The sequence below is a fragment of the Gobio gobio genome (assembly GCF_949357685.1).
Source record: "Gobio gobio genome assembly, chromosome: 3".
NCBI classification, from domain to species: domain Eukaryota; kingdom Metazoa; phylum Chordata; class Actinopteri; order Cypriniformes; family Gobionidae; genus Gobio; species Gobio gobio.
Window position 1 is genome coordinate 19,913,151 of NC_137099.1, and position 19,157 is coordinate 19,932,307.

General features: G+C 37.6%; 2 protein-coding genes across 8 annotated transcripts in view; one reads left to right on the forward strand and one right to left on the reverse strand.

Moving 5' to 3' along the window:
- Window positions 1-8,629: 8,629 nt before the first annotated feature.
- fgf20a (fibroblast growth factor 20a) lies at window positions 8,630-9,947 on the reverse strand (the record flags this gene model as incomplete). The annotated part of the gene is made up of 3 exons (XM_079811685.1): window positions 8,630-8,904; window positions 9,117-9,220; window positions 9,671-9,947. 3 exons carry the CDS (start codon window positions 9,945-9,947, stop codon window positions 8,659-8,661), a joined length of 627 nt encoding a protein of 208 aa, XP_079667811.1. The 3' UTR covers window positions 8,630-8,658.
- Window positions 9,948-13,118: 3,171 nt separating this feature from the next.
- Window positions 13,119-19,157, forward strand: part of micu3a (mitochondrial calcium uptake family, member 3a) — a 39,852-nt gene continuing 33,813 nt past the window's right edge. For all 7 annotated transcript variants that reach the window (XR_013816129.1, XR_013816130.1, XR_013816131.1 and 4 more), the window contains exons 1-4: window positions 13,119-13,392; window positions 14,890-15,037; window positions 18,285-18,316; window positions 18,458-18,536. Coding sequence is in view for 4 of the 7 variants with exons in the window: in XM_079811499.1 (XP_079667625.1) it covers window positions 13,135-13,392; window positions 14,890-15,037; window positions 18,285-18,316; window positions 18,458-18,536 (517 nt within the window). In the remaining 3 variants the exon portion in view is untranslated. The remainder of the gene's footprint in view (window positions 13,393-14,889; window positions 15,038-18,284; window positions 18,317-18,457; window positions 18,537-19,157) is intronic.

Below are 19,157 nucleotides of genomic sequence, written 5' to 3' on the forward strand. Positions count from 1 at the left end.
GTTACATATACGTGCAACATTTCAGCCTTAAATAAATCATACATGTTAGCTAGATTGTGTTCATTACCTCTCTAACAATGTATGTTTATGCTGGAATATAATAAAATCATAGTTTCTTGTTTTTAAAAACACATATCGCGTGTCGTTATCGGTCATGAGTTGGCTCACGTGATTTGAGTAGTGAGCATCAATGCACCCTGGGTTTTGCGGTGCTGTGGGACTTTTTAGGGAGCGAACATTTCAGTGCACTGGAAGGATTCTGCTATTGAGACAGCCTTTAAAATGGCCGACACCCTGATCAGTGCCCTGACTACTGAACTAGGGAGCTAATTGAGACGCACCCTTAAATCACGTGAGCCAACTCACTACATTTAACGACTGTTAACGACACATGATATATGTTTTTAAAAATAGAACCATTATTTTTTTATATGTCAAAATAACATTTAGAATTTATTTACGGCTGAAATGTTGCACGTATATGTAACAAGCAAAGACTTTATCAAACTGTACTTTAAATAACATTACAAGTAATGTCAGAAAGATATCAGCTCTGCTGTTGCTCACAAATACCAGTAATAATGTTGTCGCCACAAATAGAGTCATAGGTGTTCCAATGTGTAGTGAGGAGTGTCCTTTACTGTCCTTACAACTGCCCAAATTTGTGTACACAATACACTGATTCAAGAGCTCGGGAGCTAGGGAACAGATTGAGATGCACCCACTTAAAAACAGCAATGTGCAATGCAATGAACAGAGACCTCCATCTGACTGTCCTATATGTGAACAGGCCCTTGCAGCATTCGTCACATGCATATGCATACGGGTTGTTGTCGCTTTTTCAGATTTGCTTCTTGATCTCACTGAAGTGATAAAATGTAGACCAGCAGAAGTGGTAAGTGATAAAGACAGGTAAATAAAGAGGAGAAAGACAGAAATCAGAAATCGTTTCATTTGAATGTTTGAGTTCATTCTGAAATCCCTAACTTTTTGTTGCAGACTTGCTGGGTATAATTGGCTCATCCATCCAAAAGTCTCCATTTGCTCTCCATTTAATCTCATTTGGGTCCAGAAGAAGCCACTGAGATACTAAAACAATCCCATTTGTGATTTTTCTGTCCTGTGGGTATATGCATGTTTATGTGTGTGTGCAGGTGCAAAAACTCCTGAGTAGCATTGATCCGATAATTGAAAGGCGGGAGAAGACAAGATTCTCATTTAGTTAAAATCGTTCAACAGAATCAAAGCCAGATAGTCACATAGCAGTTTGTCTGCCTGTTTGAGTTTGCTAGAACTGTTGGAATTGGTCCGAATTGGTCATTTGAAGGATGATAAGCACAAAACAGAAGCATAGACTTACAGGGAAACATGCTCAACTCATGCAGTCATACACACATCCACATGTAGAGACACACTGCAGCAGCTCTGAGATCTGAGTGCAGCAGTGAAAGTGTACTGTCTGCAATCAATATATCCTTACAAGTCATCACTCAGGGAGTGTGTGTGTGTGTGTGTGCGTGCGTGCGTGCGTGTGTGTGTGTGCGTGCGTGCGTGTGCATGGGCGTGTGCGTTCATGTATGTGTGTGTGTGTGTGTGTGTGTGTGTGTGTGTGTGTGTGTGTGTGTGTGTGTGTGTGTGTGTGTGTGTGTGTGTGTGTGTGTGTGTGTGTGTGTGTGTGTGTGCGTGCGTGTGCGTGCGTGTGTGTATAAGAGTGGGAGAAAGACACACACACACACACACACACACAGAGAGAGAGAGAGAGAGAGAGAGAGAGAGAGAGAGAGAGAGAGAGAGAGAGAGAGAGATGAGTTCAATATTCTTCAGTCCCCCTCCACTCTAACTAATTACTTTCACGCTGCATGTGTGTGTGTGTGTGTGTATTTCAGATGCTGAGACAGGTGCCTCAGGACACTTCTTATGAGACTGTTTATTCTGCTTTGTGAGAGCTTCAATATTTCAAGTTGTTTACTGTGATTTAGAGGCGACGAGTGAACAGGGGGACACAACAAAATATAAAACAGTTGTTTATTTTGGTTAGTGCTCCCAAAATAAAAATGATGTCCTCGTGTATACCCGTCCGCAAGTCTTTCCTAAATTAAATAACTTTCGTTCCTCCACGAAACAAAATAAGTTGTTTAGCAAAATGTTGATGCTGCTCTTTTCCAGTGGTGTGCTGATGAGATAATTAAACTATTATTTATACTATTACTATTATAGTATGTTAGTATTTTTTCCACTCTAAAAAAAAAGGCTCGTAATCATAGGGGAACCTTTTTTAGTGCTATATAGCACCAATTTTGGTGCTTCAGTGGTTCTTCAGCGGTTCTTCAGAGGTGCTATATAGCACCTTAGTCAAAGAACCGGTGAAGAACCTCTGAAGAACCGCTGAAGAACCTCTGAAGAACCGCTGAAGAACCACTGAAGCACCAAAATTGGTGCTATATAGCACTAAAAAAGGTTCCCCTATGATTACGAGCCAAGAACCATTTTTGGTGCAATATAGAACCTTTTTTTTTTTAGAGTGTATTTCTATTTCTATTTTATTTGTTTTTATTTCTGTTAAAGTAATCTTTTAACTACTTAAACTTATTTTGTTTCAGTTAGTTGCCAGGGCAGCTTTTGTTTTATATTTATGGTTTAAGTTTTTCATCTAATATTGTATTTTATTTAATTTCAGCTTTATTTTTAATGAAAATATATAACATATAATCTTTTTGCACACACATATCTATTTGCAGTTTAATTCGATGACATACAATGACATAAAAGCTAGATTTATATTAATGATTAGTAATAGTTTAATGATAGTTTAATGTTTTTGCCTTCAAGATAAATTGAATCCAAAATATTTATTCGTACATTTCATGTATCCAAAGAGAATGTAGTTTTAGTTTTAAACAATAACCACACTGCACATATATATCCCAAGTCTTTTGAAACTACACAATAACTTTTCATGAGGTACAAATTATTCCCCTCTTTATGTGTATGATATTTTTCAAGTCAAAATTGGTGCAATGTGTGTTGCCATGCCATATTTAAATATGTGCATTATCTTTCTTTGTGTTCGATGAAAGAAAAAAAGTCTTTGGATTTGAAACGAAATGAAGGTGAATAAATGACGACTGAATTTTCATTTTTGGATGAATTATCCCTGTAAACAAAACATGACAGCAGTAGAATGGTACACTTTACATTCTTCTTGGCACTTCCTTTTTCTCCTCCTCAGCTGAAGCGTATTATCCCATTAAGAATGTAAGAGTAAACTGTAGGCCAAATCTGCTGCATTGACACACGGCATGTTCTCAATAAGACATGCAAATTAGAGGATCGTCTTTTGGGAGCGCGTTGTCAATCAAACTGAACCCCGAGGCAGCACTCAATCTCTTTCTCTTTCTCCTCCCAAAGCTTAAAGAGAAGTTCAGGATGGGGAGCAAAGACTTAGTCTTCCTCATCCATCATGTTAAAACTGGCACTGTCACAGCCAACTTCCTCTATTTGGATAAACTGGATATTTTATCTTCTTGCTTTCTTGAGGTATTTTTCGGTCTAGATAATTACTAATTATTAGCTGAATCAAAGCATAATAAATAAATGTGGACTGTGTATTAAGAAGGGGTGTAATCATTAAAATAGCAACAGAAAAATCATGGTATATTGCAACGTTCTTTTTTAGGGGGTAGGGATGTCTAATTTTTTGGGATGTGTGCACTTTAATACCTTGATTTTGTCGACAATCAGCATCTTAATGGCTTTAGATGTGGTACCATGGTAACACCATCTTAAATTACATGCATTCCATGCATTGGCCAATAGGTAAGCCATTAAGTCTATACCTGCTTTAGGAAGAAATCTACAAGAAACAATAAAACAATAGATTTAATAAGATGAACGTAATGTTTTAATGTGCATTTCATTGATCTCTGAAGTCTTTGCTTTGGTGTGTGTCTGTGTGTGTGTGTGTGGTTCAAGAAAACCCTGTTATGGGGACAAAATGTTTCCACAAATATGGCAAAATACCTTGAAATACCTTGTCATTGTGGGGACATTTTTGGTCCCCATGAGGAAAACAGCTTATAAATCATATGAAGTGATTTTTTGACGGTTTTTTTTTTAAATGTAAAAATGCAGAAACTTTTCTGTGATGGATAGGTCTCGTAACCCAATATTCAAGTGTGTGTGTGTGTGTGTGTGTGTGTGTGTGTGTGTGTGTGTGTGTGTGTGTGTGTGTGTGTGTGTGTGTGTGTGTGTGTGTGTGTGTGTGTGTGTGTGTGTGTGTGTGTGTGTGTGTGTGTGTGTGTGTGTGTGTGTACTAGGTGAATTAGTGGTGAATTAGTGGTTCAGCTAATACCATCTTATAAAGGCACAAACAGTGATTATGTTAACATTGAACATACCTGCACTTATAATGAGCTTTTCAACCGCAAACATCTACAAACATGGTGGCAGAAAGAGGAACACACTTATTAGTTAAATTTTTTCCACTTTCTCTCTGTAATCTACTGCCTCAGAAGACTTTATTATAGCTCAGAAGTTTATATATATATATACATGGTGCACTCTAAAAAATGCTGGGTTAAAAACAACCCAAGTTGGGTTGAAAATGGACTAACCCAGCAATTGAGTTGTAACAATAACATTTAACCCAACTGCTGGGTTAAAACGACCCATTCACTGGGTTAAAACGACCCATTCACTGGGTTAAAACAACCCATTCACTGGGTTAAAACAACACAATTGCTGGGTTAGTCCATTTTCAACCCAACTTGGGTTGTTTTTAAGCTAGCATTTTTTAGAGTGTACTGGAAGCAAACATACACAGTATTATCTATCTATCAATCAATCAATCGTGTTGTATCATTCTATCGTTCAATCTATCGTTCATTCGTTCTATCTTTCTATCATTGGTTTGTTTGTTTGTTCATTCTATTGTTCGATCGTTCTATCTTTTAGTCATTAGAGATGCCTTTTTTTTCTTATTTATATTTTTAACACAGTGCCTATCCGAACTATAAGTGTCTTTTCTGCTACTTATTTATTTATATATTTTACTTAATTTATTTATTTTACTTTTAGTCATTTGAGAAGCCTTCTGGGTTTTTTTTTATATTTAACACAATATACAATATATACAATATATAACCCGAAGCAAACTTTACTTATAATTTCTGCTTATAAAATGTAATTCTGCTTATAATGTCTGAATTTCAAACGTCAAATGTTAAATCATTTATACATTGCAAGTGGCAACATTAGATATACTGTAAGTTAAGCAGACCAAGAAATGTCTGCTATTCAACAAAAAAAAAATTAGTCTCATTTCTGTGTTCGCAAGTGGAAAAATGACCTAGCAGAACAACAATTCCCTCAAGCATCCAAAATCTGACACTTCTCTCATTCTCATCATTAGTGGCGTGTGTGCATTTAGTATGTCTGTTTGAGTGTGTATGTGTGTTTGGACAGTTACAACACATGTGTTGTTCTAAGACAGGTGTTGAAGTGAGTGATCTTTCACCTGCATGTCTTTGTGGCTCAGGTAAAAACTGCACAGGTGTTCATGCGGCAAGTCAAAGGTACAAAGGTGTACACACACGCATACACACACACAGATGTGTGACTACATAGACTCTCTCTCTCTCTCTCTCTCTCTCTCGCTCTCTCTCTCTCTCGCTCTCTCTCTCTCTGAGGTGAAAAATAATGAAAAGTAGATCTGTCGATCTGGCCACATCAGCCTTACCACATCCTTAGCTGTAGCAGTGTTTCTGCTTGGGGGAAAACCCCTTTGTCTGTGTGTGTGTGTGTAGGCTGTGGTGTGTGCAGGCCGACTGACTCTCAGTTAGGAGAACCCCTGGCTCATCATCACAGAGATTTGGAGATCACACAACTTACAGAGCTTGCTGATATGCCTGTGCACACAAATAGACGTATCATCCCACCCTCCAACCCCCCCAAAAGGGGAAAAGACGCACAGTTCAGACACTCCTACCCTACATAATGTCAGTTATGTAAGCTGTAAAGTTCTGCTGTGAACTTTTACACAGGGCAGAATCTCTGCTGTTATTTCTCTGTCTGCTGCTACTCAACGTTTAAAAAAACAATGTTGAGCTACACTGTAATACATGGTAACCTTTAATTGTTACCTTAAAGGGATAGTTTGAATTCTGTGTGGTTTCAGTACTGTAATAAATTTGACATTTGATTTACAATTTGTGTAATCAAATTGTAATTAGTGTTTGATAAGATCCACATACGTTTTCATCCTACATGTTATAGAAACTTGAAATATTTTGACTGAGCAGAGAGAATCGATTGAAACACTTTATATTGTACTTATAACAGACCCAGAAAGATTATAGGCTATATTTGCCACATGTGTGAGAGTTAACACTGTTGCATTTTAGAGTTTGTCTGTTTTTTTGTGTGTATTTTTGTATACACTGCATGCCATTCAAGAGTTTAGGGTTAGTAAAATAAGTATCTTATCAAGCTTCATTTATTTGATCATAAATACAGTAAAAACTATAAATTGTAAAATATTATTACAATTTAAAATAACTGTTTTCTGTTTGTATTCCTGTGATGGCAAAGATTTTCAGCATCATTACTCCAGTCTTCAGTGTCACACATGATCCTTCACATGATCATTCTAATATGCTGATTTGTTGCTAAACAAACATTTCCTCATATCATTATCAATGTTAAAAACAGTTGTGCTGCTTAATATATTTGTGGACAACATGATACATATTTGTAACATTATAAATGCCTTAACAGCCAGTTTTCAGGAATGTAATATGTCCTTGTTGAGTACAAGTATACATTTTTATTGAATCATATTGGACCCATTTTTTTATCTTTTTTTTTTTTTTGCATTCAAATTGACATTATGGACATAATGTTAGTGTTCCTGCTGACCCTGGTAGTGACACTAATGCATTTGACACTTTGACGATTTACACGATTTAGATATGAAGTAGATTTGTTGCATTTACAATATTCACATGTCAGTGTTATTTTGGAAACACACGTGTGCCCCAGAGCCACCTCTCCCCTTACATTACTTAAAAAGCATCATTTCCTTCCTTAAACACACATACAGTCACCTCACTCTCACAGACAGCCAGATTGACAGGCAGCCAGCTCATCGAGTGTCATCAAAGCCCATGAATCACAAACGTAAGGGGGGAAAGGAAGTGAAAAGCATCAAACAGAAAGAAATAAGAGATGAGAAAAACACAAAGCACTTGCCAGTCACTAATTGTGGTGTTTCAGACCACACGTGCACTGTCTGTCTTAAAAAAAAATGACCTCATGCTTCCTAAGAAAACCTCCACCTGCACTGGCTCAGAAAATGTAAATCCCACAATCCGGCATTCTACAACACCTTTTGAATCCTATAGTGCATGGCTTTCAAAAGTCACTTAGCAAAAGAAAAGGCCACTTTGTGCAGGACTTCCCGCAGGCCAGAGTTGCAGCCCAAGGTGTCACTTGAGAAGGTTGCCGTAGGAAGAGAAGGGGAGGGGAAATTGTTTTTAGGTCATTGTGTTTTAATGTTAGCACTGTGCTGCCTTTTTAACAGTGGGTGGCAGGGAGTTTAGTGAAATGGAAAGATCCTGAAGCATGAAATTAACTTTTTTTTTTTTTTGGGGGGCAAATCGTATTATCGTGACTTATATGTGTACTGTTTAGCATAACCATTTAGGCTTTTAAGCGATTAAAAGCGCATTTGATTTCATTTCACCGCAACAGGATCGATAAAAATCAGACAGCTGTAGACACCTGCTGTCCCTGCTCACGTTTCCCTAAAAGTAGACCTTTTTTCCCTTTCTCCAAATAGAAATTCAATAACCATTCACCTCTGACAGGTGACCTTATGTTTTTTACTGAAAAGACAGACACAACAAAATGCAATCATTTGAACTGTTTAATTCCCCAGTGAATTCTGGAACATCCTCAGGCTCTTAAGGATCTGGTTTAATGACATGAGAGAGAAACAAAAAACGGGGAACACCGAGGTGGACCACATACAACCGAAAATTAACAACTCATAAGAAAATACTTTCTTCAGTAGTTCTATCTCTAGAAGTCATGTCTCTAAAGTGGTAGAAAATAAAGCTCTCATGACGTCCTGTTACATCTTGCATATATTCTTGTAAAAATATACTTTCAAAATAAATAAATATATAAAATAAATATCTTTAAAAAACATAAATTAAAGGACCTAAAGAGAAATGTTTGGAGGAGTTTATGTCTCCTGCTTGTCCATGCCAGTGTTTGGAAGAGTATGAAATCTCAAAAGCATTTCGCAGAATTCCTTCAGAAGCCTTGTCGAATTTTCAGTAGTAGTAGATGTCCATTATTCTCTGGCAAGAGGTCCACCAGTGGTTATTTGCTCTCTTTTAATCCAAAATCCCTACATATAGCAGGTGAATGGATCCAAAGCAGTGTTCTGTTCTTCAGGAACTATCCAGAGTCCAGACATTTGGTTCCTGCCACTGCAGTCAAGGGCTTTCCATCTCCTGCTGTTGCTCCAACCTTGGCCGCAGAGAAGAGGGCCTCTTTCCCCCCCATCTCCACTGCTTTCTCCTGAGACAGGTCTGTCTAGGGGGGGATAAAGAGCATGCAGGTGCTTTTTGGGGGGTTTGAGGTTCAGTGGTTTCAACTGTGACCTAGTACCTCCTTGTAAAGCTCAGGAACGCGCTCTGGATCCACAGGCCGCGGCAAGAAATGCGTGAAGCGCTGGTGCCTCCGAGAGCGGGCTCCATCTCGAGACGTTCCGTCTTTGTTGAGGGCCACGTAATAATGGGATCCTCGCTCGCCGTGTCGGTACAGGTTAGAAGAGTAAGTGTTGTACCAGTTCTCCTCAAACTGCTCCCTGAACACACACTCCGCTGTCAGCTTTTCCTAAGAGAAAGAGAGGGGAAAGCAAGGGTTAACCACGCTGCATAATAAGTACAAACAGAAGGATAAACGGTGTCCAAAGGCTATTTGAAATTGCACCATAAATCACACTCTCAATTTAGCCCGGGCAGGCTATGAATGAAATTAATTGTTGCATTACTCAATAATCTGCAGTAGGCAGCAACAGAAGCACAATATATTTATGCTATACTTACAGATCCGTACAGTTCGCCCTTGCTGTTCATTCCCAGATACAATCCGCTATCCACACCACGGATGCTCACCATCCCCACAGCGAGGCTAATGAATTCCAATATACCTGTGAGAAAAGCACAGCTGTTAGTTCTCAGTTGAGACAGCAGGACAAGCACCTGCAATAGTGGCATCAACCTGCCCTATACTTAATTCATGACGTCTTTCACGCTTAATCACTGTGTTTTGCTATATTATAATGAACATTATTCAAAATAAGTATGACCATGAAAATAATAATAATCACGTTGTCGTAATAATATCATCACATTTTGCATTACAGTGGAGTGCAGTTTCATAAGTAGAGATTGACCAACAGTCAGCAATAATCATGATGCATTTCTTTTTTTAATAATAACAAATGCATCAGACTTTTAACTATTCAAAAAATCAGTCCTGGACAATTTATATGCACAGTCTAGTGAATATAGTGTTGCATGATTAGTAATGTATTACGGTGACATCCAATATTTGTAGCATTGACTATAATAATGAAACAACAATAAATAGTACTTACCAAATCTGCTGTGGTCTTTTCTCGTGCCTTGCACCAAACCGTCCGGTAATATCTCGAGGTGGTAGCCGGTCCTGCAGTAGAGCTGCCGCCGGCGGAGGATCCCTTTCAGATGCGTCAGGTCCGGTGAAGTGCTGCGTGACAGGCGCTCGGCGGAGACGATGTGCTCGTTCATCAGAGCACCGGAATCCCCGGGGGGCGTGAGGACGAAATGAGACCCGTGCGCAAAGCTCTCCAAGCCGTGAGAGAAGCTGCCCACCAGCTCACCGACTGCACCCATCACCGACAGTCGAAGAAAAGTTGCCGTGAGGAGAGCCCCTGTGGTTTTTCTTTCCCTAGTGTTTTGCGCAGTCACTGCTTGCGGCTTTGACAGTCAATGCGTGTTTACATCCGATTCTCTCTCTCTCTCGCTCTCTCTCGCTCTCTCCCTCTCGGTTTAGCACATGCTCTCTCGACCTTCCAGGCTACTCCCCTTTGCTCCGGTCCCCTGTGTATCCAATACTCTCTCTTACGCACTCCAGCACACAAGCTTATGCGGCGTCTCTCCTCTTGTGCTCTCTGGATGTGACTGGCTCTGTACTGAAACACCAGCCTAAATATGGCCCTTATGTAAATGCCCACTTGACATATGCTAATGGAGCCCTTTATAGATGACTGTTTGAAACATAACTCCTTGATCGTTTGATCCTCTTCTTCTGTCTTCTTTGATGATCGGTTTCATCTGCATCCACGCGTTTAATCCATTGAAGGATTATGATAAAAGTGCAGAAAGCAACATTGTGGAGATCAGTGCGCAAAGCTTTGCAACGAGGAAAAGAAAAGTGCAGTAGGATGGTGAAGAGGGATGCGCACTGTGTACCGATCCGTTCCGTTCCCCGGGGTTTACGCGCACTGACGCGCTCTGGCGAATCTCTAGTGTGAAGCAGGTGGAAGCCAAGGAGGAAAAAGGAAAAGAAAGGGGCGGTGCTCGAGAGAGAGGGAGAGAGAGAGAGAGAGGCAAGACTTCAAGGTGTGTGTAGTTATATGTGTGTGCGTTAGTAGTTGATGCCAAAAAGTCTTGTTCTTGATTTGCGACTTGGTTTATGCCATCATGCTTAGGTTTAAACTTTCGCTTAATCGATAGCCAGGTGTAAATGTATATGACCTATAAAGTGTCCATGTAACTGCCTTTAAAAGAATAAAGAAGGAAAAGTCAAAACAACCTGCACATCTGTGCGAACGCCATCACTGCACTGTCAACTCTGACTGATGTCAACGTGCCTTTGAACAGTTCCAGCATAACATGAGTTGAGATGAAGTATCAAAGATATCAAAGATCAAAGATTCATTACGCACAGAAGAAGGGTCATTAACACAAAGGAAACGAACTGTTTGATGGCAAATCGTTGATACTATGAGTGATTGATATAGAAATTTTCCAGCCCAACAGCTAAGAACATGCCTCAAAGTAGATATTACATGAAAGATTACTTAGGTATGGATCTGGTGTTGCCTTGTTAATTTAACAAGATGCGTGCAATCAACTGCGCTTCTCCCGAAACACACCAATTTATTAGCATGTGTTTGTTCATATGTATCACTGTTTTAAGTCGTGGTTTGTTATAGCTATATATATATATATATATATATACATATATATATATATATATACATATATATATATATATATATATATATATATATATATATATATATATATATATATACATATATATATATATATATATACATATATATATATATATATATATACATATATATATATATATATATATATATATATATATATATATATATATATATATATATATATATATATATATATATATATATATATATATATATATATAGGCCTATATATATATACCATGACTATATAATGCACTAAACAGTTTAATCATTGAATCATTGAAACATTTAAGTGCCAAACCCCTTCTTTGCTAGCAAATCTCTCAGGGGAATAGATCACTTCCACAGTAGGTGATTTATCAACGGTTCTCTCAAGGGACACGTTCTCCCACGTCGTTCCCCTTAGCTCATTAGTATTTATGATCTCCAAAAATACCTTAAACCAAAATCAATGTGGTCAGCTAGAGCAGGATCAATCCATATCACAGTGGATCGATCACTTGCAATAGAGATGTCAGTTATGTGCCAGATTTCGTGGTGACATTGACAGTTTGCTGCATGGGTAAACCACGTGATAGGATTTTGACGTTTTCATAAAAGCTCATCTCTGATAAGACCTTTGAGTTAGAGGTCTCCGTGGGCTGGATTAAAGCTGCTCTCACCAAAAATGATGTTATCCCGCCTGAAACTTTCACGTTTTGTCCCGTTCTCGCCCGCAAAAGCCCGTAGTAAGAGCCTGAGGTGTAGGTACGTGGATTAATTCCCGGATGCTGCCTCGTTCCTCGTGTCTAGGCAATTTTCCCCCTCCCCAATTGCCACATACGGTTTAGATCTCCAGTGACAGATTTCTGCGTCTTGTTATTATTAGATAATTATATTTTGCGGGGGCACACGAGTCATTTCTTTCTCCCGCTCCTCGCGCACATTTCAATATATCTTCCCTCCCGCATCCGCACACTCAGCAATTCAAAACTTGTCCCGTTCATCATCACTCTGTTGCGGCGGGTCCCGATGGCAGACCCTCTGCTTAAAGGCGTAGGCCTACTGTGCAAAGCAGAAGTGCGCACATTTGACTTCAATGTACAGTGCAAGTGCCCCAACACATTGATTTGCATAAACACAAGTAGAAATGTGTGAAAAATAGATAAAGTTGTCTGAATATGAGAAGGTTGAACAAATGTCTCAATTGGGATTTTCTTGATGTTTACTAGGCTACAGACTAGTCAGTGTGTGAATTATTCAGTATAGACTTCTTTCATTTCTGACGTATTTTGCATTTGCAGTCTCGCGCAACAACATTGTCCTTTGCCGCCTTATTGCCGCTAAACTAACGTTTAAACATTTTTTAATCATTTATAGGATGTTTATTTGCTATATGTAAATTTATAATAAAAATAAAATTGCGTAACTTGGGCTACTTATGTTTTGTCGACGTACCAAACGAGAATCTCGGCAGTTGCCATGGTTACCCCATCACGCAAAGGCGACTAAGTTGTAATAGCTATAACTTTATTTGAAACGTTTTATTTATTATGTAAAAAGAACACCCCAATCTTTTGTTTACACTTCTTTTTTTGGGGGGGAATCCTGAATTTTAGACGTCCAAGTAATTAGACTTGCATATGAGTTGGACATTTTACAATAGGCTGTACATTTTCATTATAGCCTAGCCTATAAGTTTATATTAACGTTACATCATATAAGTTTACGACCAGAGCACAAATGGCATATTGGACTTGCTTCTGCTCTGGTGATCCCGGTGAGGGAGCAGCACATGATCTCGCGATGAATGAATGAGAATTCGAGAATCTTGCACGAATTCTGTCATACCAACAATAATGGCCGCTGTGCGCAGACTAGGGGGCTTATTTAGGAGTTTGTCAGCTCCACGGAATGCTGTTTTTCGTTCTCCGGTGAAGGACAAACGATGTATACGCAGAGGAATAGCAGTCGCTGTGGGTGTTGCGGCCGGGGGAGCGGTGTTGTACTATTATTATGCAGATATGTGCGCATTCAGAGGGAGAAAAGCCCCGAAAAACGGAACGGGCTGTCGGGCTCTGCTGCCTTCACTACCCGCTGTAGCCGCAAAGGAGAAGGTATGACTGTTCCCACTGTTCACAGTGCCACGTAACACTGTTTCCTATTACTGTTATTTTCCTGGCACAGGTTTTGTCAGTGTCAAGTCTATGCTACTGCTTATGGGACAGTGATTGTGCTTTCATGCTGTGGAGTTTTGTGAATTGTTTTACACACACAAACTGTCATAATGCTTCGAGACGATGACAGTGCGCATTTGTGTGATGCTGCAGCAGGAAGAACGGCGCTTTCCCCAGTCATGGTGCTGAAATGACTGCGCACACGAGTGACTGTTTCAGATCACGTATCCGAGCGTTACGGTTGGTTAAAATAGCTAAGTATGCACCTATCTGTGCTGTATCATAGAGGCCTGTCAAACAGTACCCTATCAGAGTAGAGCTGTCATATCTAAGCACAGAATTCTTTGGCACGTGCATATAAACATATTTTTGGGATTTTTGTACCTTTGGCAGACGGTCAGATTTGGTTTCCATGGGCTTCCAGATGTTTTGGTCTGACTGTTCCACTTAGTAACTAAATGTTTTCTTGATTGGGTTGGAAACGTTGCAGTTCAAGTCCTTTCATCCCTGAATGTTACCAGATTAAATAACTGTTCTTTGACTTAGTTTAGTTTAGAGTGTGTGTGTGTGTGTGTGTGTGTGTGTGTGTGTGTGTGTGTGTGTGTGTGTGTGTGTGTGTGTGTGTGTATGTATATATATATATATATATATATATATATATATATATATATATATATATATATATATATATATATATATACTAAATTATGATCCTTCAGAAATCATTCTGATATGCTGATTTGGTCCTCAGTTAAAATTATTATTATGATCAAAGTTGAAAACAGTTTTGCTGCTCAATATTTTTGTTTAAATTGTGATACTTTTTTCAGGATTATTTGATGAATAGAAAGTGTAAATAACTTTTATTAAATAAAATGTATTAAATAATTGATTAAATAGAAAGCTTTTGTAACATTATAAATTATATATATATATGATATATATATATATATATATATATATATATATATATAATTTATATGCACACTAAACTAATACACTAATACTTAAATAAATAAAACAAGGTTATAATATTTTATATTTTATTTGTAGTTATACAATCTAAATCTATATCTTTAAGTATTTTAATATCTATATATTTTATAGATAGAGTATAATTTTGTTCTTTTATCAGTGCATGACACATGGCAGCAATAGTGTACATTGTGAAAATGTTAAAGACTTGTATGACACAAAAGGCAGAACAATTGCACGACACCCTTCATGATGACCTTTTGAAGTCAGATGAAAAAGATGTTATCTGTCTATCCTGACCAAACAAAAGACAACTTCACTACACATAATAATTAGCCAGTTAACACTAAAAACACTTTAGTTTAAGATGTAATAATTTACAGAGATGATAATAAAAACATTGGCTTTGAAAAAAAATAGATGCTACCAAATGTGTGCATTGCTTGTCATTGGTTCTTTCAGGCTCCAATGTTTGATTTTGACGAAGGTGACGTCTACATGTCGTCTCATGAGCATCGTTTCCGTCTCTTCAGCTCAGTGGAGTATGAGGGACAGCTGTACATGACTCCTCACAACTTCATCGAGTCGGTCACCATGAGTGAGCCCCGCAGTGAGTAACATGTGCTCCATCTAAACTCAGAGTTATACTTCATTTACTCTACTAAAGGAACAGCAGCAGACTGCAAAGCTCTTTACTGTAAAATATGCTTAATTCGCCTTCCTTTGAAAAAGCATGCTAAATGTTTGCCTAAAAATGAAACATATAGGCCTGGTATCACAGCCAGGGTTTATATTAAGCCAGAATTAGGCCTTAGTTAAATTTGGACATTTAAGTAAACTTTTTTTAAATGTGCCTTAGAAGAAACATCTTGAGAAAAAAAAAATAGTCTAAGATATGTCAGTGCAAGTTTTGACAGCTAAAACATGCATTTTAGTTTGGGACTAGACTGTAGCCTTGTCTGTGAAACCGGGCAACAGTATTTATTAAAGTATAGACCAAGAATTGTATCCTTTTTTATGAGGCACTTGATTAGTTATTGGAATCACCTAATGTGTTCTTCTCAAACCATTTAACTAGATCTAAGTAGACTTAACTCAGGTCAGTGATATTTTTGTTTGTACATTTATTCATTTAGTAGACACACTTTTATCCAAAGTGACTTACACATAAGGAAGAGAGAGATGTATTGTCCCCTTTTTTATTTAAATAAGATTAAAAAAAGAATCATCATATTGTTATTTGAGGGAATTATGACTTGCTTCTCTTTCCCCAATACTTCATAGTGCACATAAAACAGTTTTTAAATGATTTGTTGTTGTGTCTTAATCTAATAGTATGCTAATGAATAAATATTAGTAATGAAAGTTAATGGGTCTTAATGGGTCAGATCAAAGCTATTGAAGAGACCCACAGCAGTGCTTACTTAGCCCTATTCAATCTCTACTGTTGTTTTGTCTTTGAAGTGCATGTCTTGATAGAATAAATACAATAAATGTCATAATGTTCCAATAGACACACCACGCATTAATCTTATATAAAAGCAGCATGACATCCATTAATGCTACACCTGCAAAACCTGCATGCTCCATGTTATGACAAAGGTTGGGCGTAGAGTTGCACGATTAATTGTTAAAAGACCGCGATCTTGATTCAAACACCCATGTGATCTTCCTAAATGACAACGATTCGCCTGTATCTGTTAAATCTTTGGAGAAGTACGATCACAGCGGAACATTCAAATCTGTGTTGGTGCTGCCTCTGACCCAGAGAGAGCAGTTGTCATGTTTATGTATGAACTGAAACCTCTTCTCAAACAGTCTTTTCAACCAAACAGTATCTTTATTTCTGTGTTACAATAACTCACATGGACCCTTTTCACATTTCCAGGGTTCCCAGTGTTCATTAGTTTTTGTTGTTTTTTTGTCATTAACTGCCAAGGTAATATAACACATCATATAACGTTATAAATGTGTGTTATATTTAAAAAATTAAACCTTTACTAAATTTGTAATGTTGATAACTGTGGAAACGCATCATCAGCCCATTATCACAAAAGTACTGGGATAAAAGTTTATAGTTCATACAAGTCCACGGTAGCGATATGAGTATAGAGTCAAATAGAGTATATAGAATCACCTTTTGAAAGTAACTTGACGCTTCAAATAAAGATTGTATCAATGACATCGTTACACCAGTAGGTGACGACAAGTGACTGTTGAAAATGTAATTGTCATTGAATCATTCATTCAAAACAAATCAATTTATCTTAAATCAGGCAGCTCTAGTTGAGCATGAATAGCAGGTGATATGTATCATTTGTATAAAAAAAAAAAAAACGTTGTTTTTAATAGGGCTGCGTAGATTTCTCGATTTTAATCGATTCTCATTTATTGTTTGAATTTCGTGATAAAATGGACTGAATACATAATATGTTCTATATAATATAATAATATGTCGTGGGGACAAGGATTGAAGTATGTTCCGCGCTTAAAACAAGCCTACTGTTAACTGTTAAAGATTGCTTGCATTCGGAACCGTTAGGTACTCACCAGAGGGGGCGGGGCTTTGTTGGGGGCGTGGTTATGGGGGGATTGTTTAGTCAATAATTCAAGAAGGTCCATATTTGCTCTTTCCAACTTGTACTCAGCCTTAAAACTAGCTTATAGTTCTTGTAATTGTTTAACTATAGAATTTGTTACAATAAGGGTTTATTTACAAAGCAAGACCATTGACGGCTCCTCATTAGCCTACCATGCAGGCCAATGTTAACTTTTTTCTTTCTTTTTTCTAATCAAATATCAACACAGAAACTATAGCTACAACATGCCACAGTTGTAATATACATCTTAAGTGAAAAATCTATTCCCTTAACTGATTATCTATTATAAATTCTACAACTAGTCAAAATTTACCACAATAAATACAATGGAACGTGATAAATTCTAGTAAATGTGGCCATCATGAGTTTAAAAAGCTTGCAGGATGATGCTAGAAAATAAACTCTAGGAGCATTTTGATAAATATATGCACCACATTACATGTTCATTATAATTTTTTTAAGTTATTCAATATTTAATGCATGTTTGAATAAATCAAATTAAATAATTTATGACAGCCACCATTTAAATGTTTATAATTCAAGAAAACAATTGGAGTAGAAGAATGATTATGTAATTGTAAAGTTAGTATTATAACTTCATTATTATAAAAAAACTGTGTAATTTAAGTGTATACAAATTAAAATGTAACCTTCAATTTTACAGTAATGTAGTACACCAGCGTATAGCCTAGTTTACAGCATTAGTTGTTGAGAGATTTTTTTTCCGATATATATCCAAAATAATCTATTTCAAATCGAATTGAATCGAATCGAAAGCTTGAGAATAGAAATCGAATCGTAACATTTTTATGCCTAGTTTTTAATACGTAAATAAAGATACATTCAGGATAGTAGCTGCATTATGTCAGATTATGCTGTATGCTCTCGACACATGAAGCAAAGCCTGTGGGACAAACTGACCTTGAGCCTCTCAGCAGAGCTCCATGGGGCGGCTTGCCTGGTTGCTATGAGAGAGAACAGGACTGTAACTCAGCTCTCTTCCTGTACACTGACTGTAAACTGCCTCTCCCTCTGATCATAAAAAACGACAAAAAACACAGATATATTTTAGTGGGAATTTAAAAAACGTTCATGGCAGAATTTTGCTGAGCAGAAAAAATGCTACTCTGAAAACCATCTTGTTGTTTTGTCTGATTGTTAAATGGCATGAGACCCCTATCCTGATTTTATCTCACCAGCCACCCTCTTTCTGTTTCTTTTTGTTGCTCTCTGTCTCTGGTCGTCCATTTTTCTTAGTCAAAAAACCTTGGAGGTCCCTCAACAAACAGGTCTGTTTTAAAACTATTGTAAATATGATAGCTCAGTTAAATTATTTTATTATTTATAGATAATATTTTATTATGCATTTCATACTGTATTTATGCATGATTTTTTCCCCCACACACAGTATGTTTTGTCATGTTTTATAGGAGCTGGAGAAGATCTTGTCTGACACTCCACCAGTTTGGAGAGGAACATCCAAGCTGTTCCGGAACCTTCGTGAACGAGGTGAGTTTTGAATTTCAGCTCATTATTAGAACTAAAATACTATATTGGGGTCATATCGTGTGTGTGTGTATGTGTGTGTGTGTGTGTGTGTGTGTGTGTGTGTGTGTGTGTGTGTGTGTGTGTGTGTGTGTGTGTGTGTGTGTGTGTGTGTGTGTGTGTGTGTGTGTGTGTGTGTGTGTGTGTGTGTGTGTGTGTGTGTGTGTGTGTGTGTGTGTGTGTGTGTGTGTGTGTGTGTGCGTGTAAAAAATATGGAAATAATTAATCAATCACCATTCAGGCCCCGTCCACACGGAGACGCGTTTAGCTGTATACGTAAAACATTTTTACCGTATCAGCGTTTCATCCACACGGATCGGGCGTTTTGGGAGCATGAAACCAATATTTTTTTTTAACTGGTCCCTGAGTTGCCAACTTTTAAGATCAGGTTGGAGTGAGATTTTCTTTTCTTTTTTTGGTCGGGGGGGGGGGGGGGGGGGGGGAGACTCTAATTTGCCTCTTTGAATAAGAATTCTCTAATTTAACCTTAATTACTAAACTAATTGTAATATAAATAATACAAATATTAGAAGAAAAATATTTTAAGTGGTCATTAATGGACCATAATTATTGCACAAATAGTAT